At 42.7% G+C, this 24,661-nt stretch overlaps 2 protein-coding genes across 5 annotated transcripts; one reads left to right on the top strand and one right to left on the bottom strand.

Moving 5' to 3' along the window:
• Nucleotides 1-274: 274 nt before the first annotated feature.
• si:ch211-198p11.6 lies at nucleotides 275-5,004 on the bottom strand. 4 transcript variants are annotated; one of them, XR_005612792.1, is made up of 6 exons: nucleotides 4,877-4,997; nucleotides 4,634-4,730; nucleotides 4,063-4,104; nucleotides 3,857-3,967; nucleotides 3,157-3,294; nucleotides 275-1,055 (listed from the first exon to the last, which is right to left on the bottom strand). XR_005612792.1 is itself a non-coding variant. In XM_031751139.2 (5 exons), exons 2-5 carry the CDS (start codon nucleotides 4,066-4,068, stop codon nucleotides 969-971), a joined length of 342 nt encoding a protein of 113 aa, XP_031606999.1. In that variant the 5' UTR covers nucleotides 4,069-4,104; nucleotides 4,877-5,004; the 3' UTR covers nucleotides 275-968. The 4 variants fall into 4 exon arrangements, 3 of the variants coding, with proteins under 3 accessions (XP_031606999.1, XP_031607001.1, XP_031607000.1); XM_031751139.2 differs by lacking the exon at nucleotides 4,634-4,730 and having other exon boundaries at nucleotides 4,877-5,004; XM_031751141.2 differs by having other exon boundaries at nucleotides 4,634-4,995.
• A 6,323-nt stretch (nucleotides 5,005-11,327) lies between these two features.
• On the top strand, nucleotides 11,328-24,418 carry LOC116329162 (transmembrane protease serine 9-like). Its single transcript, XM_039611015.1, has 10 exons — nucleotides 11,328-11,391; nucleotides 15,194-15,214; nucleotides 15,404-15,566; nucleotides 15,743-16,011; nucleotides 19,250-19,395; nucleotides 19,479-19,767; nucleotides 20,278-20,452; nucleotides 22,024-22,277; nucleotides 22,416-22,513; nucleotides 22,943-24,418. Exons 1-10 carry the CDS (start codon nucleotides 11,337-11,339, stop codon nucleotides 23,327-23,329), a joined length of 1,857 nt encoding a protein of 618 aa, XP_039466949.1. The 5' UTR covers nucleotides 11,328-11,336; the 3' UTR covers nucleotides 23,330-24,418.
• Nucleotides 24,419-24,661: the final 243 nt, after the last annotated feature.

The raw sequence follows: 24,661 nt of genomic DNA, 5'->3' as shown, positions 1-24,661 counted from the left end.
TAAAGAATGTACATGTGGAAAACAAATGTTTGATATAAGGGATGAAAGAATAAAAACTTGTGGGGTAAACACAAAATGTGTCTGTTTTTTTGCTTTGAGATGACGTGGAAATCCTTCCTGTTTGCAGTACTGTCCTGGAAACATAAACAGGAGTACAATCCCTGAACATGCTCATGTACATATGGCACTGTGTGCAAACTCAGCTGTAACTTTGCAGCTACCTCCTGAGGATGCAGGTTTTAGTGGGAGGAGATAAAACAAGAAGAAGCTTCTGTGGTGTAAATGCGGGTTTAATAAAGCATTCATTAAAAACAAGGTACTGAAGGTACTTTCAGCAAAACAGACATCAGCTCGGCGTGACCTCAGGCCATTTCAAAAGGCACAAGGTCTCTTTTGGCGTTGATGCTTTTAATCCAAGACCCGCTGCTGGGGGATAATGGCACCGTTTTAGAGACCTACAGTCGACATTATCACAATCCACCAAGGGCGGACCCTGATCAGGAAGGAAGCGAAAACCTGCCCATTCAGTCAGCTCCGTGTGATCCGAGTAAGATCGATGCAGCTACTCAGATGAACACACAGATGGTCCAAAGGCAGTAATTATAGTAAACCTAGAGGATATGTGATAGTGGTGGTGGGTAGTCTCTTAAATTAGCGGAAATTAGTGTATAGAGCAGCAGTGTGATGTTGTAGAAAAGGCCAGCCAACCATAGTGATTATTGAGCCACATTTACAGAAGAAATATATCAGCACACAGCTACCGGTTAGCCTATCAGCGGCAAGGCAACCTATTCTCTGGCAATGAAAGAAAAATGTTCAGTCTCAAAGAGTCAAAGAGAAAAAGTCAGTGAATGACTCAGAAGAGAAGGTGTAAGGCCGGTTCTGTGTGCAGCCACCTCCATCTCCGCTGTAAATGCTATAACAAGTATAAAATTAGTTCGGTGGATGAGCACTTCCATCCTCGTCTCCTACTTCATCCTGATCTCGAAGCATAAACAGTTGCAGGTGTCACAGTCAGGAACCTGGCAGGTACAGGCACAGTCCCACCTGGAGCACTGTAGGAAAGAAAAACACAGCAGCTCAGACAGGAGACTAACTTTCTGGGCGAGGATTTAACGGCGGCACCTGCTGTGTCCTGAAGAACCCGCAGAAACCAACAAGCACGCTTGTGTAGCTTCACCTGTCCCAGCAGGTGAACTTCTCCTGCAGCCAGGAAGCTGTTTTACCCACACACACACACACATTCATTATTTTAAGTTATTACTATTATACCCTTGACAATAACGCTTAGATCAAGAGGCGTGTGGTGGTTCATACCTCCTGATTTTATTAATGCAAACTAGAGCTGGGCGATATAAGATTTTTTCATATCACGATATGTTTTTTTCATTTCAGGCGATAACGATATATATCACGATATAAGCCAAATAACTATATTTGTAAGATTTAAATGTGCCGTTGCTCACAAGTAAAATGTGAAATAATCAGCAGCTTGTTTTGATTTAAATATTTATTTCCCATAATAAGTTCAACAGGGCAGATGTACTTAAGGAACATGAGACTTCAGTTTCAGATAAAGGCAAATATTGCAAACTACACAAAAGGCAGCCGCTAAAGCGTTTAAGTTTCAAAATAGAACAAACAAAACAAACCACTAAATTATCAATTCCACTTAGAAACAAAATATTAATTCTAAAAATAAATCTTAGTTTGTTTTACAGAAGAACAGACAAAATTGACTAACTTTTGTCAATATCAAATAAACTGAGAACTAAAAGGAAATTCTCAGTCTCTCCTTGTTGTATAGCTTAGCTATTACCTCAATTAGCTGCTTGAATCCTTCATTTTCGACCGTGTTTATTGGTAGCATATCTTTAGCAAGACGGTAGGCTATGGCATTCGTTATGTCGCTATGTCTCTGAGCTTTTTTGTCATATGGTAAGACGCTGGAGAAAGCCGACTCAATTGACTGTTGTTGCTTCGCAGGGATTCTCCTGGGTGTTTTCAATGACGAATTAGCGCTTTCAGTCTATGGAACTTCTCTGGCCCTTCGTTTCGACAATCTCTCCGGCATTGGAACCGTCATCTGTGTTCTCTTCGGTAGCCTGATCACCCAAGCTCTCAGTTGATTTTTCTCTAGTGGGCAAACTCATTTTCTCCATTAACCGGCCGGCACGGCGGCTGGCTGCTTCCCAAACAAATACACATGTGCGGCTTGGCACTTGTGCTGTACGTAACAAGTCACGTGACGTGACGCTGCGGCTGTGATTGGTTCGGCTCTGCGCTACTTAATTTGGATTGGCTGTGCTTTCTTTTTTTTTAAGACAGGAAGAGAGCGAGATGAGGTCTATCGCAATAGTTTCATTTTTCTATCGAGAAAAAGTTATTTCGCAATACATATACATATACACTTTGATCAGCTGACACAGCTGACAATCTTGATCATATTTACGCTTACTTTCTTCACATAAGGCAACAACAAGAAGCAGCTTTTTCTACAGCAGCACAGAGTTCAGAGGTCAGCTGTGGGTTTAACAGCCTGCTGATTCAAATTCTTTGTGGGTTGCAGCACAATATGAAAAACGCAGTGTTGTTTAACATTTACATGATCTGCAAACCTTTGTCAGTCATGGTGGGGCGGTCCAGCACCCTCTGAGGAACCTTTCCTTTCTGGCGACAGCTGACACACAGCTCTGCAGAAAAATGTTCACCTCACTGTGAATGGGGTGACTGGCTCCCCAGTTCACAGACATTATCAATACACCATGTCATTACTGATAACATCTGACATCACCAGGATTAGTGCCTCCAAATTGGTTTGAGAAAGTGAAGGGTTGCTGGTTTGTCTCCAGTAATCTCCTTTGGTTTAGGGGTAGTGGCACCTGATGTGACCACTACAGGAACAGTGAGGCTTCGTTTTATTTATGTCACAGTTTTTAATCGCTCTCTGTGTCTTCTAATGACTATCATTGATTTATTTTCTATAATTATTCATTCTAAAATTAACCTTCTGCCCACCTCATCAGCATCACTCTTTGAATGTGTCTGAGTGTTTTATCACATTTTACACCAATATTGAGGAGAGTCTTTCCAAACGTGAGCTGATGGTTTCTGTGCCGGAGCTCGTGTGACCGCCAGTGCTGCTGGTTTACTTACAGAAGCCGGAGAGCACGATTCAGCCAGGAACGGTCCCACAGCCGGCAGCCGGCAGTCGCACATTTCACCCAGTCTGATGCACTGCTCGCACACAGAGAGGCCTGCACAGCATTCACTGCACTCTAAAGAACAGTAGTCCTTAAAGGCACACAGAAATGCAAAAATCAGTCACATGACCTCAGTCAGAATCCTGCTAGACCCCAGACATCACGCTGTAACCTCAAATACAAACTTCTTTAAATGCTGAATAAATAACCCTTCCACAGCTGGGTCGGCCGATCTTCTCCAGAGTCCAGTCGTCTGTGTTACACTTTACAAACTGCATCTCTCAGAATCAGGGGAACAGTAAAAGTGCATGACTACCTGCACAGCCACAACCTGAATAAAGGGTTAACTACTGCACCTCAAGCAGACACAGGCAGGTTTCTGAGAACTACTGAGATATAAAAGTGTTCATAAGCTGTAAAATGATAACTGCCAGGTTTACAATATAAACGTTTCATGTATATTTTCCTATACCTGCATGAATCCAGCAGAGAATTTTATTACAAGTTCAAAGCTGACAGCACAGTGGGTAAAAAACAGCCCATAGAGCAAAGACGGTCCCTGCAAGGGTCAAACCACAGGTAAGTACCTCACAGGGAACCATTTCTTAGTTTTCTGGTCTGTAAGAAGCATGAACTGGGCCAAGAGCACCAACCTTGAGGCAGTATCGGATCCAGAGCCCAATCCCTAGGAGGATCATGTACAGGCTCACAGTGATCATCAGCACTGCAGGCAGAGGGATTGCAAGCCTCCAAACAGGCAACACCTGAAGAAGAAGACCAACTGCACATCAAACACGTGACAGTCGAGCTGAAGAGGCTGCTGTCCGCTGACAAAAAGTAATGGATTAAGGTTCCTCACCAGCATTGTGTTTTTCTGAAGTCAGAGGAGCCTCGGGAGTGTCTGAGGAAAACACAGAGACTTAAAGTTTCACCACCACACAGGAAAAACTTTGCGTTATCTTCTGCTTCAGAGAAAATCAGCTGCCAGAAGCACCGCAGCTCGTCCACAAGCATTTCAGAAACCTGCGCTCAGCTCTTCTACGTTTGTGGACACGAGGGTGCTGCCGGAGCCACCCTCACTCAGAGAGCCAGCGCACTACAACCACACAGGATTATCTCAGAGGTCTGAGGTTTCTGTAGCTTTTCCTCCTAAACCTCTCCACCTGTTAAAATCGGGTCTCCGCCTACAGCCACGCCCATTAGCTCCAGGTTTGTCCTCAGTGCTCTTTACCAATCTGGAGTGCTTCAGAAACCAATTCAATGGAAGGAAGTCTGACGCTGTTATTAACGTCTGGCCGTTTCTGAGCTTTGAGTGATGTCCCTGTCTGTTATTCTGATTCTATCTCATTTACTTTTCTTTTGTTTCCCTCTAAAGGATTCTGGCTGGTTCCTTGTTTACAATACTTATTTAATGTATTTATTTATTTCACCTTATTCTGTCATCTTTAGCTCGTTTTGTATCGTTCGCGCTGAAACGTTGTTATTCCTGATGAATCCGTTTTGGCATAACTGCAGTTACCTGTTAAACTGAAGATGCTGCCGTTAATAAAACCATTTAAAAGCCTGAAACGTTCCAGACGTTTTACAACGAAACAAACGACCGGAAGCTCCTCCTCCGCGTTCACGGTGCTCTCGGTAACAAACATGAGCGCGGAGAGTTTCGGTGAACTCACATTTGTCAGGTTTTATCGTTAAATGTGGAAGAAAGCAGTTTCTCTGGACCCGCCGCGCTGCTACTGCTCAAAAACAAGACAACGCTCGCGCTATGGCGGCGGCTGCGTTACCATGGAGACAGAGGGGAGCCCACCAGGGACAAAAAAGGCGAGCGCGAAAACCGTCCAGCTTCGATTCGCCGTTTGTCCACAGCTTTGTTAAAACCGATTATTTTGTTATGAAATTTGTTTTGTGTGGTACAAATCTGACAGATTATGATGATGATTTATGATGCAAATTCTGATTGTGGTTAAAAATTAGGAAAAACTTTTTTAGATAAGATAAGATAAGATAAGATAGAACTTTATTAATCCCTCGGGTGGGTTCCTCTGGGAAATCCGGTTTCCAAATAGCACAGCACCGACAGAAGTTGCAGAATGTGAGCAGAATACCATATATACACATATATAAATGCAGAGACATATATAAATAAAATATACAAAAGGGATAAATAGAATAAATAGGTATAAGAATACAAGGAAATTGCACATTTCAAGTACTGAAGTCTATCACACCGTTGGTTATTAACAAAAAGTATGGCACAGTGAAGAGGCACTACAGCTTAGTTGTTCCCCCCTCCCTTGTCCTCCTGTCTCCCCTCCCTCTCCCCTCCAGAGAGGAGTTAAACAGTCGGATGGCGTGTGGGAAAAAGGAGTTTTTAAATCTGTTGGTTCTTGTCTTTGGGAGAAGCAACCTGTCACTGAACAGACTCCTCTGGTTGTTTATGGCCGTGTGCAGAGGATGCCCAGCATTGTCCATAATGTCCAGCAGTTTTTTTAGTGTCCTTTTCTCTGCCACTGTCACCAGAGTGTCCAGCTTCATGCCGACCACAGAACCAGCCTTCCTGATCAGTTTTTCCAGCCTGCACGAGTCCTTCTTTGCTGTGCTGCTCCCGCAGCACACCACAGCATAGAAAAGTACACCTGCAGCCACCGACTGGTAAAACATCCTCAGGAGCTTCCTGCAGATGTTAAAATTTTAATTTTAATTCTAGTTTTGATTTTAAGAAGATCAATGAAAGATGAGAAAGAACAGGAATTCTCAGAGAAAAGACAAAAAGCGTCTCTTACTCGGGGGAACACATCGCTGCATCTTTCAAGGTGGAGTTTGATAGCACTGAAACCAGTAACTCACAAAAATCTTTCAGGGTAATGTTGTTTTATTGTTTGTGTAGTCTACACACTCATCTACAATTCAAAACAACCTTTTGAACAATAATTGAGTAACTGGCATTTTAACTAGGGGATAACTTACACTCGCTTCACTGGCCTCTTCATTAGGTACACCTTGGCCACCTGGGCTGGCCCCCATTTTTCATATGGAGAGGGGGTCAATTAATTGATACCGAATCAACTAAGGCACCATGTGGTGAATTTTTCACTCACTCTGTGTCTACACACCTTTCTGCATTTAACTATTAGCTATTATTCATCTCTGGCTCCCTTCCACCGTGTGTCTTTGTCCTGTCTTATTCCCCTCACCCCCAGCCAGTCATTTCTGGCTGACTGAGCCTGGGTGTGCTGGAGGTTTCTTTCTGTTGAGATTGAGTTTTTCCTTCCCATTGTTGCCAAGTGCTTGATGTTACTGTTGTTGTGATTTGGCGCTTTTTAAATAAAATCGAACTGAAAAAAAGACTACTCTACCTCACCGATACCTGAAAAATATTAAAGAAAAATATGCTTATTAAGTTTATTCTTACTAAGAATGACAGTGATGGCAATGTTCTGGTTTGCAAAGAAAGGGTGGAGTCTCTGCTCATGTTTTTTTTTTTTTGTTTCCTTGTTTATTGGTGTCACATTGTTGTAATTTTTCTATCTCAATAAAACTCCTGTGTGTTTCTGGTGTCTCAAACTGAGCATCTGCAGGCTCTTCACTTGCTCTGGATTCAAGTCTTTAATAACCTACTTATTTACAAAAAAGTGTCATAAGATCTATTTTGGCCTCTTTGTTTATCATCTATCATCTCCTTCAACCAGTAGAAGTTTTTCTTACTGAGTTCAGGTCCATTCCTGGCACTACAAACATGAACCTGCACTTCTGCATGCCTGTAAACATACCTGTTCCCTGTTCTTCTTGTTATCACTTACTGGCAGATCGAGCTTGCTATTTGCTTTCAGAAATAAAATGTTCACATAATGTTACCATTACAGTATTTCATGAAAACCATTTTTTTAAATCCCCCACCCACCCCAAAACACACACACACACACACACACACACACACACACACACACACACACACACATTTGCAGGGTAGATGTTCAGACTTGAATCACGAAGAATCATGAGGTCATAGAGCAGGGTATTTTTTTCCAAAACAAGTTAAATCAGCTGTTTAATCAAAGGGCTTCTGATGGTTTGTATTTATAAAGAGGAGGAAAATCACAGGTGTCTCAGTTCCATCCAGTGTTCCAGTAATCCACACCAGCAAGCACAATGCCACCACCCTGGATCAGCTGAACTGTATTGATATTATCAGTTACACCTAAAAAGATTACAGTATAAAGGAGGAAATAATTGGGTTTGAACCCACATTATGAATCATTACACTGTTAAGGCTAATTAGTAAGATGTAGCTATGCCAAATCTGCTTCAGATTAGCAAAACAGAGGTAATATGAACACAATATATGTTACACACACCAGTACTGAAAACTAAAGGTGTCACAATTTGCAGAGGCAAATCATGCGGCGAGAGAGAGAGAAGTGGACCCAAGAGCTGGCACTGGTTACCTCGAGAGAGTGTGTTTACAAGTGAGGGGTCACAAACAGAAGCAGGGGTGGCATGAACAGAAACTAAGGAATACCTAAACTGGGAAAACTAAGAAACAAGAAACTAAACCTGAAACGCGAGGAGACTGAGGGCTGTGGTAACACAGGGCATGATAAACAGATGCTCTGGCAAAGAACAGAGATAAACACACACAAAAGGGGTGTCCAAATTCATGGGCTGCATCCTCCTGAGCACCCGGCCTTCGCGGTCTACGTGGGCCGGGTCCTCAGAAGGTCGGGTAAACCGGAAGTAAACAGCTGTGAAATTGGACGGTCTAGCCTTCAGATTTGCGTCACCGCTGTGTCAGTGGAGTTTAATAAACTCAGCCGTCTGGTCCTTGCTATCTAAAATATAAAAGTACACTGGTGTAAACTCTCGACTGTCTCACACTTCCGTTTAATCAGTTTTCTGTTTGACGTTTATTCAGCTGTGTGAAACTCCCGGAGAAACCCACCCGAGGGATTAATAACGGTTTATTTTATCTAATCTAATCTAATAACTTTAATCTCAGCCACACTGATTTACTCACAAACAAATAAAGCAAGTCAAAACAATAAAAAAGCCAAACAATAACATTTTAAAGTTATCTAAGTGACTTATATATCACGTTTAACCTGACTAGCAGAAGACCGCCAGGGTCTGAAAACGATGAAGCCGGAAGTTCTCCGTTCTTGCCGGCTCTAGTGACCCTCGAGCTCTCGGCTAGCTATTGAGCTGGTGGGTAACAGACGTCTCCGAAAACGTCGCAGCACTTTTGCAAATATGTGATGTTTTGATAAACCGAGCAGATATTTGAAGTTTACACAGCTACATTCTCGCCTGAAAATATGTTAAAAGTTTATTTTGTGACTAGAGATGGACCAATCCGATATTAGGTATCGGTATCGGTCCGATACTGACGTAAATTGCTGGATCGGATATCGGTGAGAAATTAAAAATGTAATCCGATCCATTAAATATCAAAAAAGCACCTCACAAAACTTGCGACATGGCGTAACTCGGCTCATAACCCTAGCACGTCGGAGCAGTGTGCGTCAGCTGATAGAGCGGCTGTGTGTATTTGTAGCCTCGCTAGAAAACCAGCATTTCATCTCCGAGGAAGTGATCCCAGAGAGAAGTAAAGCAAGTGTGTAAGTTCATCTCTGAATGTTTGTAAAGCGTACCTACGTTAAGCTTAACAACCGATATATGGAGCGACTGCCTCTCTCTCTCTCCCTCCCTCTCCTGCCGCTACTTCATGAAACTGCTTAATGATCAGCTGATCGGCTTTTCTGTTGCGAGTCCGTCTCTCTTCTTTGTTTTTGGCCCACTTTGCACCAGAAAGAGGAAACCAGCGGCTGAACAACAGCAGCACGTTTAACCTTGATAAGCTGTCGTTAGAATTTATTTAATATTACTTTCTAGACCAGGATCCTTTTCTACGTAGCTGACGGCTGGTAACTGTGCAGGGGCGGATCTAGCAAAGTGTAGCCAGGGGGGCCGATAGGGCATGAACAGGGAAAAGGGGGGCACAAAGACATACTTTTCTTTCTTATTCTCATTTAAAATGTCTAGCTTTTAATAAATAATTATCTGAATCTTACACCCAAAGTTTTAATCTGATGTAAAATGTATAGAAGTCCATTACTGTATATAGTAACTGTTAAGTCTAATATACCCTAGTAAGCTATACTACTTTTTCCTTTAGGAAGATACCATCTGTGCAGTCTGCAATTCTGTAGAAGAAAGATGTTGAATCTATTTAATTATTCTTGAAAAATAATTTATTTCTGTGCATTTTTTTTCACACTGCATCAAATTAAAGTTGATTACGTTGATTAAGCATCATGAGGTGGAGGGTGGGGGTGGTTCCCTTTTTTTTTTTTTTTGGGAGTTTGCAACCCTATTAGTTAGGTTGCTTAATATTTCTGCTAAGTACTCTTTAAAATACCAGAATAGGAAGGATGGAGTAGGTTTAAGTTTATTAGATGAAATATTTTGGGTGCAGTGTATTTTTTACATACAGGTATAACAGAATAGCTTTAGTGTTGTTGTTTATTTAAACTTGAGTATGAACTTATACAAAATGCAGCAAGATATTAAAAAAACAGTTTTATGGATTAAAAAACACACTATATCGGATTAATATCGGTATCGGCAGATATCCAAATTTATGATATCGATATCGGTATCGGTATCGGACATAAAAAAGTGGTATCGTGCCATCTCTATTTGTGACCCAGAAAAAGTAATAAGAGTAATATTAAAACTTAGTAGCTGCCGCCATTGTTGGAAACTGGAGTTTGGCTGGGCAGCGCTTTGAATTCTGGGATATGGTGGGCCACGAAGGACACCTGACCCATCCTTCAAATCCGGGGAAAAGGAGGACGCATTTGTCGGCCGCATTCAGAGGGGTCGACGAATTTGGACAGCCTTCGTCGCGTCACTGTGACGTAATCACAGCTAAACCTAATTAGACCAGTTACTTATTATTTATATAGTGTAACCATAGAAAATATCAAAAATCTCTATTGTCTTTGTGACTCAAAGGTGACTTCTTCATTTCCTTCTGAGAAAATCAGTTTTGTTCTCATCTGCAAAAGGGAAGTAACTGCACTCCTACTGAGCATGTGCAGAGTAAGTTTAATATTGCCCTCAGTCTCCCCATGCCACCTCTACAAAATATAGAAAACTGGAGCTATCACTGAGAAGTAGAAGACTACACTTTCACGTGATATAACTGGCAGTGAACTCAGTTCATTTGTTCATTCGAGGAAACCTGGAGCAGTCTGACTGGTTTATTCCTGGGCAGGCTCTTTGTTGGCACTTCCTATTGTGTCAGTCCCGCTGTCACTGCAGATAAATATGAAATGAATCTGTTTCCTTCACAGAATAGATGTGTTGTGTATCTTCATCTTGTGTATCTAGCTCATTCATTCACAAAAACCTGATTCAAATCATATGAAAGAAGTGGATTTATCATACTGATGACAGAAACAACCTGACTTTGGATGGTGGAACATAATGGATGAATAGGTGGAACAGAATCTTTTAACGATCACCAAAATATTTGCTGTTTTTTGTTACATTTTGTGTTTGACATAAAGAAAATAAATAAATGAACTGATGTTGCTGGGTGATAAAAGTATGTCTTTTGTAGAACCTGCAATCTGAGATATGAGACTGCACAGTGGTCTCAGGGGAGAATTCGATGGCAGTCAGTAGGAAGACTTTAGACATAAAGAAGAGGAAGCAGCTAAAATAAGAGATAAAGAGCTCTGGGTGGAAAGAAAAAGTCACCAGATAGCTGGGAAAGTGCTGAGGGAAACATCCAAGAAGGTGTTTGCTGTACTGAAGAAGACTTGGTGTTGGAATGAGGAAGTACAGGAAAGCATTCAGAGGAAGAGGTTAGCAAAGAAAAAGTGGGAGTCAGGGAGCAGAAGGACATAGACAGGACTGCTGGAAAGGATTAATAAAAATGTTCAACATTGCTGCCTGAAAGCTGAAATTCCTGGATCAGGTGAGCTGCAGTGAGATGTTGTGTCGTGTGTCGTCAGACAGGTGTCAGAGAGAGGTGTGTTTAATGCAGACAGAGAGAGGAGGAGGAGGAGGAGGAGAGAGGAAGGTTATTTATGCCTCAGCAGGTTTGGAGGTATGGATCTTACAGCGATGGCTTTCTACAAAGTGATGTGTTTGGCTGCTGGGCTGATGCTCCTGACCCAAGGTAAGAGCTCTCTGCACACACCTGCATCAGGTACGACTCAGAGGGCGAAAACACTCAGGAGCACATTGCTTCACTTTAAAGTGACACTGCAGGAAATCCTGGAATTTAAAAATTCACTTTTAGAAGCAGGAGAGAATATTGCACTGGGTGGACATTCAGAAGGGAAAATAATCAAATTAAGAAAGGCATTGGAAAAATGGAAAAGTGGAATAAAATCTCCCAAAGTCACAATAACTAGCAATAACTGCACATTGAAATAAAAACTTTTCCCTCTGAATACCTGAAACAGAGACAAACTCTACAAAGTCGAAGTCTACAAGCTAAGCTGGCCTGTGTCACCTTCCACTGGACACCATAACTACCACTAGGACTGACTATTTTAGGTTCAGCTTTATCTTGGTTATGAGGGCTAAAACATGGATTAATGTAATGATCTGTTTGGTTTGGGACGCAGCTGAGAGGCTGAACTGCTCTCCATTAACCACCATCTAGATCAGAGTTTTTAGAGCTGCTGTATTTTGTATTGATTTTGATTCAGTTTTCCTTTTTATTTTCATTTAAGTTTCTTTTTGGTTACTTCGCCATATTTTCTAATATGAGTGGTATTCGTCAACACTTAGGACTTACAACAGGTATTACAGTGTAAATATGTGGCTCACAGTCCTTTGTAGATTGTACATTCCAACACATTCCCATCCCAGCAAGCAACATACCGACGGCCGTGACAAATCATCCGTATGTTATGTGTTGGGAGGCATGAGAGCGGGTGGCATGAAAATTAACCTAACAAAGCATTAGTGATGTGTCGGTCGTGAACGAAACGGGTCTTAGAGCCGGTTCTTTGAAGTGAACGACGTGAGCCGGCTGGGGATTTTTTTCTTTCTCTCACCCTCTCTCTCGCACTTTTTTCCGCTTCACTCCGCACGCGAGCCTTGTGCTTTGTGCTGAGCAGAGGGGGGAGGGGCAGTAGTTACACTCGCAGTAGCACAGGAACAGAGCGGGAGGGAGGGAGGGAGGGAGGGAGAGAGAAAGAGAGCGAGGGACAACATCGTCACATTAGAAAGGTATAGTAATCATCCACAACTATTTTCAGTTGCAGATGATAAAGGATTCAGAAAGTTTATTCATGCAGTGAATCCTATGTATGCAATTCCAAGCAGGAAAACACTCTCCCAAATAATCACTCCAGGTCTGTAAGACAGAGAATGTGCATGTTCTTTTTGTTTTGCATGTTTTGATTTATATTTTATTGTGTTGTGGTTTGCAGTGTTTTGTGCATTAAATTTATTTAAAAGGAAAAAGCTGAAAATTTAAATATTTAAAAGTTGAAATGTAAAGGGTTGTTTTTTGTATTTTATAATTTATTTATTACATTTTACGTGGAGTGAATAAATAAAAGTATATTTACGGTGCCCTCTAGAGATAAAGCACATACAAACACAACAGAAGTGCTCCAGGGTGCTAGGCCCACTGTTGAGCTTTTGCTACCTAGTGTCTACACAAGCCAGCAAGTACAAACGACCGGATTTGGTGTTTGGTAGTAACAGGTACATGAACTTTTTTTTTTTTTTTTAAATGTGTTTGTGTATAAATTCACAAACAATACATGCATGCTTTCAACTGTGTAATTTAAGTGATCTAGGTAGCTCTGTTTTGGAAGTTCAGTTAATGCTAGAAATGTGTTTTGGAGTTTGTACGTGCTTTGTCTCTAAGGGCCACCGTATATATTTATTTGTAAACATATAAATAAAACCAAGGGTTTTTTTCATTAGTAATTTCTTTTGTGCATAATTTTATATTGTTGTTGATAATACATTAATTAAAGCAACAAAACAAGCTGAACAGCTGAAAGCGCCGGCTCTCTAAAAATAGCCGGAATTCCCATCACTACAAAGCATTATGTACTTTTGATCATGAATCACTTTGGAAAACACTTTGTGACAGGGTTCAGGTTATGGTTAAGATTAGGGTTGGGGCTGGAATGGACGGCTGGAGCCTCTTCTCTAAGCGTGTCTTCTATTCGATTCAATTGAGAAACCAGAGTGTTTCATGAGAATGTGGAATGGTACCTTTTGCACTGCTATAAGACACCTAACGGCGTTACAAATATGTTATGAGTTGGATATTCAGCAGTTGTTTTTGCTGGTGATAACAAAATTTGACTGAATTCAATTTTCTTTATGTGTCATCAAATCATCAAAATCTTAAACCTTGGCCCTGCGGTGTAACTAAGATCACCTGGTCCAGCCCTAACTATATGCTTTAGCAAAAAGGAAAGTTTGAAGCCTAATCTTAAAAGTAGAGATAGTGTCTGTCTCCTGAATCCAAACTGGAAGCTGGTTCCACAGAAGAGGGGCCTGAAAACTGAAGGCTCTGCCTCCCATTCTACTTTTAAATACTCTAGGAACAACAAATAGGCCTGCAGAGCGAGAGCGAAGTGCTCTAATAGGGTGATATGGTACTACAAGGTCATTAAGATAAGATGGGGCCTGATTAATTCGATTCTGGATGTAACAGGGAGCCAATGAAGGGAAGCCAATACAGGAGAAATCTGCTCTCTCTTTCTAGTCCCTGTCAGGACTCTTGCTGCAGTATTTTGGATTAACTGAAGGCTGAAAAGTTAAGATAAGATGGGGCCTGATTATTTAAGACATTGTATCTAAGGAGCAGGAGTTTTTAGGACATCCTGATAATAATGAATTACAGTAGTCCAGCCTTGAAGTAATAAATGCATGAACTAGTTTTTCAGCGTCACTCTGAGACAGGATATTTCTAATGCTTCTGTTGCACATGAATGTAAGAAGTCACTTTATTTGGTACAATTATGTAGGCTTCAGTAAACATAACTTTAAAATGCCACAGCAAGAATGTGAAGACATGTTCATGGCAGACACGGTGAAGTTAAGGTTCTCATGACTTATGGATAAATTTTAGTAATGCATTGGTATCATTAGTAATATTTATCCACTCATGGGACACATGAGAATAATACTGCAGCTGAGGTGATGTTGGACACCTACCTTTGGAAAACTATATTTTGATTAAAACAATGTAAATATCTTGCCATGTGCATCAGTTTGTCTCGTGTTTGAACGTGAACCTTTAAACTAAAGTCAGTGGCGTGTTTCTTTAAATTTCTGTGTCATATATTACTGTCCTCTGACCCTGAGATGGATGAATGGACATAACACTGTCAGTCTCTGCAGTAATGTAGTAGTGGTATTAGTAGAACAACACTGTGTGCACTGTATTTTTCAGCATGATTTCTGTCTGTGAGACAAACAGGATCATCAACAGATCATCAGTGTTCCCGTAAGGCTGAGTCACACAGTTAACCCCTCCCCCCTCTGAGTCTGATGCACACACACATTTAGATGATCAGTTTTCAGTCCATGGACTGTATATAAGAGCTGGATGTAGACAGCCAATGATTTGAGACTACCCTGTCCGAAGCCCCAGGGTACAGTTCACGTAAAGCCTAGCAGACAGCAGCTATAGCTACCTGTGTCCCCATCCACCTGTCAGTCAAAGAGGCCACGCCCCTGCTAATGCAAACCCTATGCCTTAATACAATTTAAACAGGTGAGTTATAAAAATATCCTCCCCTGTACAGGTGTTATGAAGGAGGAAAGTATCTAAGAGACTAAAACAGTTTGTATATCAGGCTGTAAACATTTTTATTTCTGCTGTAACGTTTTAATATGGGAGTCTGTGGGGACTGACTCTCTGCTGGAGCCTCTGCTGGATGCTTTCAGCTAACCACAGCTAGTCAATTTTCCCACTATTGTTTTCTGTGTTTCAGAGTCTGAGTCACAGCTGGATGGTAAGATAAAGTTTCTTTGTGTAATGATTTACTTTTATGTGTAATAAATCTTTAGTTTCATATGAATATTAGTTTGTGAGTGAACTGTAGACTCCCAGGATCACTGTGTCCTCACTCAGCAGTTTGTAATGCTGAGAGTTTACAGCTCATACAGTAATGCTCACTCTGTGTTTTAATGTCTGTCTTCAGTTTGTGGTAAGCCAAAGCTCAACACCAGGATTGTAGGAGGACAGGCGGCCCCTGTTGGCAGCTGGCCCTGGCAGGTCAGTCTGCAAAGCTCTGGGTCCCACTTCTGTGGAGGATCCCTCATTAACAGTCAGTGGGTGCTGACTGCTGCTCACTGCTTTCAAACGTGAGTAATGAGGGTGAAGCTGCACACTGAACAAGATTTAGTGGAATAAAGACATTACGAAAGCTCCAGGGACCAGGGGTGTAACACGATAAATAGCTAACAGGGTAAAAAGTCAAAGTTGTCATTTCATTTTAACAATCAGAATAACTATGCACCGTTTTGTTTCCTGATCCTAGCATTACTGCAAGCGGTCTGACTGTGAATCTGGGCCGTCAGAGTCTACAGGGATCTAATCCCAATGCAGTGTCCCGGACAGTAACACAAATCATCAAACATCCAAACTACAACTCTGAGACATTTGACAACGACATCTGCCTCCTGCAGCTCTCCTCATCTGTGACATTCAACAGCTACATTTCTCCCGTCTGCCTGGCGTCTTCAAACAGCACCTTCTACAGCGGTGTTAACAGCTGGGTTACCGGCTGGGGCAACATTGGAGAGGGAGGTGGGTCATAAAGACACCTGATTGGTTTTAGAGTAAAGTTGATTATAATGCAGGAAATAAGACTGCTGTCTCAGAAATATTTAGAGCAATACAATTCTTCTTCTGTGAGCTAAAGAGATTCTGATGACTGCAAACATGTTATTTTTAAAATGTTTCATTTTGAAATTTGAAATAGGCCTTCAATAGAAAATAATTGCTAGAACAAACAGTCTGATGCCATCTGTATCTCAACGTCTTGGTATCTTTTCAGGCATCTTGTTGCCATAAATTCTTTGGCCAGCCTCTCGTTCAGAGAGGTGATGTTGTATTCTTTGGTTCCAGATGTTCTTCAGCTGTAAGAAGGCATGCTTTTGCTTTGTCTGTTCTCCCAACTTTTAATGACACTCCCAATGTAAGGGAAGGAATCCAAGTCTGTGTTACCACTTCTGAGACAGCTATATTTATTTTCATGATCTTAATTTTCTCTTTGCAGATGTTAAGTCTTACTTATGCAGAAACAGCTGCAAGCTTGCTTGTCTTATCTTTTTATTGCCAGGTAGCACTGCCCATCTCTTTTCAAGTTTTTCCTCTTTACTGAATACAATTTTTATTCAAATGTAAGCAACCTAGAAATGATATGCAGCAGATCATTGTGTGGTGAGTTGTGTACCAGTCTTCAACAAAAGTCTTCCAACTCTGCCAGGCTCCACTTTGCCTTGTCGCATTTCTCCTTGTTTACAATGTCTTCATGAAACATTTCTCCATGTTGGTCATTGACATTTTTATGTTCATGCATCTATAAATTGTCCTGGCTGGCAAGGCAGGCTATGTGGAGGTGAGGTGAGGACCCAAGTGCAGGCAGAGTTTGTGATGAGAACAAGCTTTATTTATAAGAAGTGCAGGATTAATCAGGAGCGGAGATAGTAAACACAGGGAACTAAGAAAACTCTAAACGAGGAAACTAATGAGACCACACTGAAACTTGAATCCAGGGAGAAATCAGAGCTGATGAGACGTGGACGCAAAGCAGAATACACTAACATAAGACACATACCTAAAAAGATTTGTGTTTGTAAAAAAATATTTACACAAGTTACAAATTTTTTTGTTGAGGTCTGTTTACAGATACAAAGCAAAAACTGGACTTATGTGCCCTTGCTTGAGTGTGGATTTCAACAAGTACGAATTTTAACCCGATTTTTCTTCTCTTCAGCTGATTGGTCAATGTCATGTCAATCACAAATTTAACAATCCAGTCAGAGAACAGATGGGTTTGGCGCTTTACTGAGCTCATTACTACAATTTATTTATGACCACAATTTGAGCCCATACAGTTCTGCCTTTCCCCTCTAATTCCAGCCACTTACTAAAATATGGAATACCACATTGGTGCCAGTTGGTCTGCCAGCCTCCCTGGTACTGCCGCCTGAACCCACTATCCCCTATGCAGTGGAACCACAGACCACACCCTTCCACAGAGCATTTGATAATTTCTTGATAATTTTACCATGTGTGATTCACATTACTGTAAATTAGAGGTGTTTTATCCCACTGGCTTGCTCCTGAACAAAGTCAGTCCGATACATGTTTCTGTAGTGTTAATGTTATGAAATGGCTGTGGCAGTCAGGATGTAGGACCCAAAATGCAGGACACTCAGACTGAGGGGTAAACTCGTAGAGGCTGCTTTATTGCTGTTGCAGAAAAAAAAAACCCTCCATAAACAATAAACTTGCCAAAACAAACCAAAACTAGGAACTAATACCAAACACAAAGATACTGGAGACAAGAGACTAGGGACAAGGACCACAGAGGGAAAGACACGGAGGGAGATCAGGGGTGGTTACCCCTGGACTGGCAGACTGGGGTGGTAGTTCCAGTTTTTAAGAAGGGGGACCGGAGGGTGTGTTCCAACTACAGGGGGATCACACTCCTCAGCTTCCCCGGGAAAGTTTATGCCGGGGTGCTGGAACCTTGGATACAGGAAGAGCAATGCGGATTTTGTCCTGGTCACGGAACACTGGACCAGCTCTTTATCCTCTCAAGGATACTCGAGGGTGCATAGGAGTTTGCCCAACCAGTCTACATGTGTTTTGTGGACTTGGAGAAGGCGACTGTGTCCCTCAGGGTGTCCTATGGGGGCTGCTGCCGGAGTATGGGGTGTCTGGCCCATTGCTACGGGTCATTCAATCCCTATACAACCGTTGCAAGAGTTTGGTTCGCATAGCCGGCAATAAGTTGGACTCGTTCCCAGTGGGTGATGGGCTCCTCCAGGGCTGCCCTTTGTCACTGATTCTGTTCATAACTTTTATGGACAGAATTTCTAGGTGCAGCCAAGTGGCGGAGGGCTTTCACTTCGGTGGCCTCAGAATCTCATCTCTGCTTTCCGCAGATATGTGGTTCTGTTGGCTTCAATGGGTAACGGCCTCCAGCTCACACTGGAATGGTTTGCAGCTGAGTGTGAAGCAGCGGAATTGAGGATCAGTACCTCCAAATCTGAGGCCATGGTTCTCATCCGGAAAAGGATGGAGTGCTCACGCCGGGTCAGAGATGAGTTCCTGCCTCAAGTGGAGGAGTTTAAGTATCTTGGGGTCTCGCTGCATCAGTCCCTCGTGGTGAAGAGGGAGCTGAGCTTAAAAGCAAAACTCTCAATTTACCGGTCGATCTACGTCCCTACCCTCACCTATGGTCACGACCGAAAGAACGAAATAGCAGATACAAGCGTTGGAAATGAGCTTCCTCCGAAGGGTGGCTGGCCTCTTCCTTAGAGATAGGGTGAGAGGTTCGGCCATCTGGAAGGGGCTCAGAGTAGACCCACTGCTCCTCCACATCGAAAGGAGCCAGTTGAGGTGGTTCGGGCATCTGACAAGGATGCCTCCTGGGCGCCTCCTGGGTGAGGTGTTCCGGGCATGTTCCACCGGGAGGAGGCCCCAGGGCAGACCCACGACACGCTGGAGAGATTATATCTCTCAGCTGGCCTGGGAACGCCTTGGTATCCCCCCAGACAAGCTAGAGGAGGTGGCTGGGGACAGGGAGGTCTGGGCTTCTCTGCTTAGGTATAAAGCGGAAGAAGAAGGATGGATGGATGGCTTTTAAAACATGAGGTTATTATAAAATGAGGTTGATACATGAGGAATCGTGGCTACAAGATGATTCTAGTACCAAATTTATGCTGACCACCCATATGTTCCACAAGCAGATATGACAATAGAAGTTGAACTTTTTGAGCAGATTTTTGTTTGATTTTTTTGTCCGTCTCAGCGTCCCTTCCTTCTCCACAAAACCTGATGGAGGTGGAGGTTCCTGTTGTGGGAAACAGGCAGTGTAAATGTGACTATGGAGTGGGAACAATCACTGACAACATGATCTGTGCCGGGTTAAGTGCAGGAGGAAAGGACTCCTGTCAGGTGATTGTTGTTACCTGTTTGGCACATTTCACCTTCTACAGTTTCTTCTCCTCAGCTAACAGTAAATGTTTCTGCTCTCAAAGGGGGATTCAGGAGGTCCAATGGTGAGCAAGCAGAGCGGTCGCTGGATTCAGGCGGGAATCGTCAGTTTTGGGACCGGTTGTGCCAGGCCGAATCTTCCAGGAGTCTACGCCAGAGTATCCCAGTACCAGACCTGGATCAACAGCCAGATCTCCTCCAACCAGCCGGGCTTCATGACGTTCACGTCCACTGGGACCAACAGTGACCTCAGTGTCAACTGCACAGGACTGCCACCAGTGCCAACCACCACCCCTCCAACAACCACCACCACCCCTACAACCACAACCACCACACCTACAACCACCACCACACCTACAACCACCACCACCACACCTACAACCATCACCACACCTACAACCACCACCACCACACCTACAACCACCACCACACCTACAACCATAACCACCACCACACCTACAATCACCACCACCACCACACCTACAACCACCACCACACCTACAACCACCACACCTACAACCACCACCACACCTACAACCATAACCACCACCACACCTACAATCACCACCACCACCACACCTACAACCACCTCCACCACACCCACAATGACCACCACACCTACAACCACAATCCCCACCACAACAACTACAGTCCCTGCAACAACCACCAACAGAGCCGCCATCATTACAAGAACCACGCGACCTTTGACCACTCCCCACTGTGAGTGTCCATCATGAAAACACTTTATTTAAAAATGGTTTGGTCTAACCTACCTGACCTAAAGCCGATGGGTTCATGCGGTCCAGGTTTTTAAAATTTCTTTGTGTCTTCCTCTGTTTATTTTTTCAGCACTGCTCTGTGGACAAGCTCCAAGGAATTCTCGCAACACGGGGGGACCCTCAGTGGTGGCTGGTTCATGGCCGTGGATGGCGAGCCTACAGAAGAATGGAAGTCACGTGTGTGGTGGGACTCTGGTGGCCTTGGACTCAGTGTTGAGCAACGCCAACTGCTTCTCAAGGTCAGTTGAAGTTTGGACAGACAATGATACAGTTCATCCTCTGGGGACTGAGTAAATGACATGACTTTCCCTCCACCACAGTCGTGTTCACGTCCAGTTGACATCGATGACACTGTGCATCAGTCAAATGCTGATTAGTTGACAAGTGGGCCAGAACAGGAAGAGACAAAGAGACAGTTGAGTTCACAAAAAGAGGCACAAGAAAATCATCAAAGATTTGAAAAAAAAACATCAGCATAAAGGGTACAGACAGCGGCTGCAGTGGATACTATTCATTGTTTTAAACCTTCAGTTTCACTTCAACTCTTTGTAGTCTAGAATTCTTCTCCATAGCTGGCTGACAGACCAACAACAGCACAAGCAAAAGTTGTACCACAGACCAGTTGTACCACATATTTACATTTTATGTTGAAACATATTTTCCCTATTCGACAGCGAAGATCTAAGAGGCCAATACCAAGATAATTAGCTCAGGTGGAATTAAAAAAAATTTTCTACTGTCCAAAATGGTAGTGCTGGCTCTGATAATCACTATTAAAAACTTTTACTGGGAAAAGGCTGGCAGGAATCAAATCACCATCAAGCTCCAACATGAAGAAGGGGGGTCCTGTTGTCCCTCTTTGGGGGGACACTCCCACAGGATTTGAATCTGGGACTCTCCACCATTTGACCCTTAGTACTGAAGAAGCTTCTCGGATGAGAGGTCTTCAAGCAACTTAAAGAAGTCCAGGTTTCTTTCCAAGCTCCTTAGACTACGATGACCTGGATGACTGAGAACCTTCACAGACAACATGAAGAAAAGTTTAGTTTGCAGCTGTTCAACACTGTTTGGATTACAACATGAAAAATCTAACGTAAAGGTACAGAAATAAATTAAAAGCATAAACATGCAGATGAACAACCACCGATGGTGGTCAAAAAACATGGTGGAGATCTTTTGAGACTGAACACTCTCTCTTTCCACTGAGTCAAAGTTTTGTAAACAAACTTTATTCCACTGTGGATCAATCCACCAGTGAAAACTGTGCCCAAAAGACTGAAAATGGAACGCTCCCTTTAAGGAAATGAGCGAGTCTTTAAAAATGGAAACTGAACACAGTCCCAGCAGATCAGCTGATCTCAGTGCCAGCCCACATCACCTGATGGTGCCACACTTCCACACTTTCCACACATGTAGCTGATCAGTCCCACACATGGTTAGCATTTAAGCTGATTCTGCGTTAAAACTAGTCCATAGGTCATTTACAGTGTAAGCTGATGTGCAGCTCTATAGAGATAAAGCAAGGCTTCGATTCAGCCCGCTGCGGCTGTGATTGGTTTGTTCGTCAGCAACATTTTCTGTGACGTGTTTCATACTTTTTTTCAAATCAAATCAAAGAGAAAAACTTCACCATTAACTGATTAGCTCTCTGGGTCTTCTAGTTAAATATATAACTCTTTAATAAGACCCAGGCCTGAATGTCACCAGGTTCAAATTTGTAAAACTTGGGTCCCATGAAGTTGAGTGTAAAGGTGTAGATCTTGTTTGAAGCTGATGAAGATTATGTTTGTGTGCTTCGTTCCTCCCACAGCTCCCCTGTAGCGTCCGAGTGGACTGTCGTGTTGGGGCGTCTGAAGCTAAATGGATCCAACCCCTTTGAGGTGACGCTGAATGTGACAAATATCACTCTGAGCAACACGACCGGGACCAACATAGCCATCCTCCGTCTATCGGCCCAGCCCACCCTGACCGACTACATCCAGCCCATCTGCTTGGACAACGGGAGAACCTTCGCCGAGGGCTTGGCGTGCTGGGCGGCCGGTTGGAGTCCTGGAAGAGGAGGAGGTGAGTCAGCAACATGAAGGCTGACAGAGTTCTGCCCAGACTCTGCACCAGTCCATCTCTCAGATTACACATGTGGACCACTGCACTTACAGTTTCTTTAGTCAAACATCAGGATTTTCTTATCTTTCATAATGTTAGCTGAGGAAGTTATGCAGCAGTTTCAGACCTCGGTGGTAAACTGTGGGAGCTCATCATCGAGTGAGAGCATCTGTACAGACGTGTTTGCACTGCAGCAGGTAAATGACTGGATTCTTCTTCTTATAACACACTGTCTGCTGACATGTTTGTTCTGGACCTTGGATTTAGCTTATCAGAGACACGTGATGAATTTGGATAGTTTCATCATTTCCACAGGGCTTACAATGCTTGGAATCTTTATAAACATGTAAGAATTTCCAGCTTTGAAATCTCAGTCTTCATTACGGGCCAATTAGATTTAAGGCTAATTTAATTTAGTTCCTTTGTTTTAAGCCTAAATTTCTTATTAGAGTTAATGTATTCTGATTATTGTTATTGTTGTTGTTACAACTGTGTAAAATGTTTTTAACACCTAGTTGAATTTGGTCGTTTAGTTTTAGGTAGTTAAAATAATCTTGGTCCAAGGTTTTCTAGTAAACAGAGTGTCTCAAACTCTGAAACACAAACTTTCCTGTCTGTTTGTTCAGGGTGATTCTGGTGGGCCACTGATGTGTAAGCAGGACGGCTCTTGGTTCCAGGCGGTCGTGTTAACAGCTCCGAGCCCCTCTGCCAGGAGAAGACGACAAACTCCAGTTATGACCTTCACCAGACTGAGCACCTTTGACTCCTTCTTGTCTGAGACGGTTGAGACACTCTTGTCTCCAGCCTTGAATATCACCAGCGGCAACTCCGCCAACCCCACCAATGTCTCCTTCACCACCCCTACCAGCAGTACCAACACCACCATAATGGTTACCACTACTACTGACTCGAAAAGCGTGTTCGACAGCAGCGAGGGTCGTCCTGCTCACTCCTTCATCTTTGTCTTCTTCCATCTCCTCAGCTTCGCCTTTTGTCTCCAACTCTGCCTTTAGGGAACCCAGACTTCATTGACATGATGTGATGGACACAAATGAATGTGAACAAGCTTCGACGTTGAGACTTTACAGGTTTAAAGCTTTGCCTGCTGATCTTTGATTTGATTCTGCCTTGATTGGATTTCTACAGAGAGCTCAGTAATGATATTCTGGATAATCAAAACAGGCATTCATACATGAAATACTCCTGGATGAATCTTCAGCGCAAACATCATGTCCCTCCGACAGAGAGGTCGACTACAAATCCCAGAGGGCAGTGCAGTGCCATCATCCAATCCAATCATTGGAGGGGGTTCTACTGATTACAATGAAACTATTTTTTTAAAAAATATCCAAATGTTTTATGTGCACTATGAGACATTCATTGTGATAAATTCAGGCTCACACTGTGCAGCCTGGAGAGTTAGTGTTATACAGTATACAGGGATTCTAGTAGAAAAACCGTACCAACCCACTGAGGAAGTTTTATTTACACAACCTCTGTAATCCTGTGTCAGACCACTTTAGTTAATGAGCATAACACTGTGAGTTGAACAGATCAAATGACATGAAGAAATTACATTTGTCTATGTTTTGTGGGGCTTTGTCCTTACACTGACCTCATTATGAGAAACTAAATGTGTTTCTGTACGTCTGAGGGACGACTACCTGGAGCCCAAGATTCAGGCTGGACTGGAAGAATTCCTCTAAATCTTGCACTGAACATAAAAATGTAGCCCAGCAGTTTAAACTTCATGTTTTTCTGAAACTCAACAGATCAGTAGGATATTTATCAGATTTAGAGAAATATATTTGTGGATTTTTGGGAACACAGAGACAATGACCATCCCTACCTCATGTCCTGGGCCAATGTTAAGCACTTAATGCTCACAGTTGAACCGAACTGTCTTTAAGGGCAGCACACATACTGACCTCTCTCTGGTATTGGATCTGTTATGGTGGCAGTAAAGTGAGTGATTATTGGAGAATGGTTGCAAGCTCTTTTGCTGATTCTGCTGAAGTTCTACTTTATAATGTTTTTTGGTTTTTTTTATTGTGGTGTAAATATCACTGAGATTAAAAATGTCCTTTTCATGACTGACATGGGCAATGAAGCAACAAGGGTTTTATTTTAAAAAATGAACACCAGTTATCAGCGTCACATCTGCTAAAGCAGACAGCATGCAGTGACAAGGATGAGTACCCAAATAAGAGAAAGTAACTGATTTAATTGAAGGCGTGCCATTTATTAAGACAGATCCACAAGAAAGGGAAAAACCATAAGTCTCAAACTAAACAGAGGAATGCCTAAACACAAAATAATAACCAGACCACTACAAAAACGTTGGA

The sequence above is a fragment of the Oreochromis aureus genome, linkage group 4 (genome assembly GCF_013358895.1).
Source record: "Oreochromis aureus strain Israel breed Guangdong linkage group 4, ZZ_aureus, whole genome shotgun sequence".
In the NCBI taxonomy this organism is placed as follows: Eukaryota; Metazoa; Chordata; class Actinopteri; order Cichliformes; family Cichlidae; genus Oreochromis; species Oreochromis aureus.
Note: the sequence above shows the minus strand (reverse complement) of the source record. Positions and strands in the feature narration are given on the sequence as shown.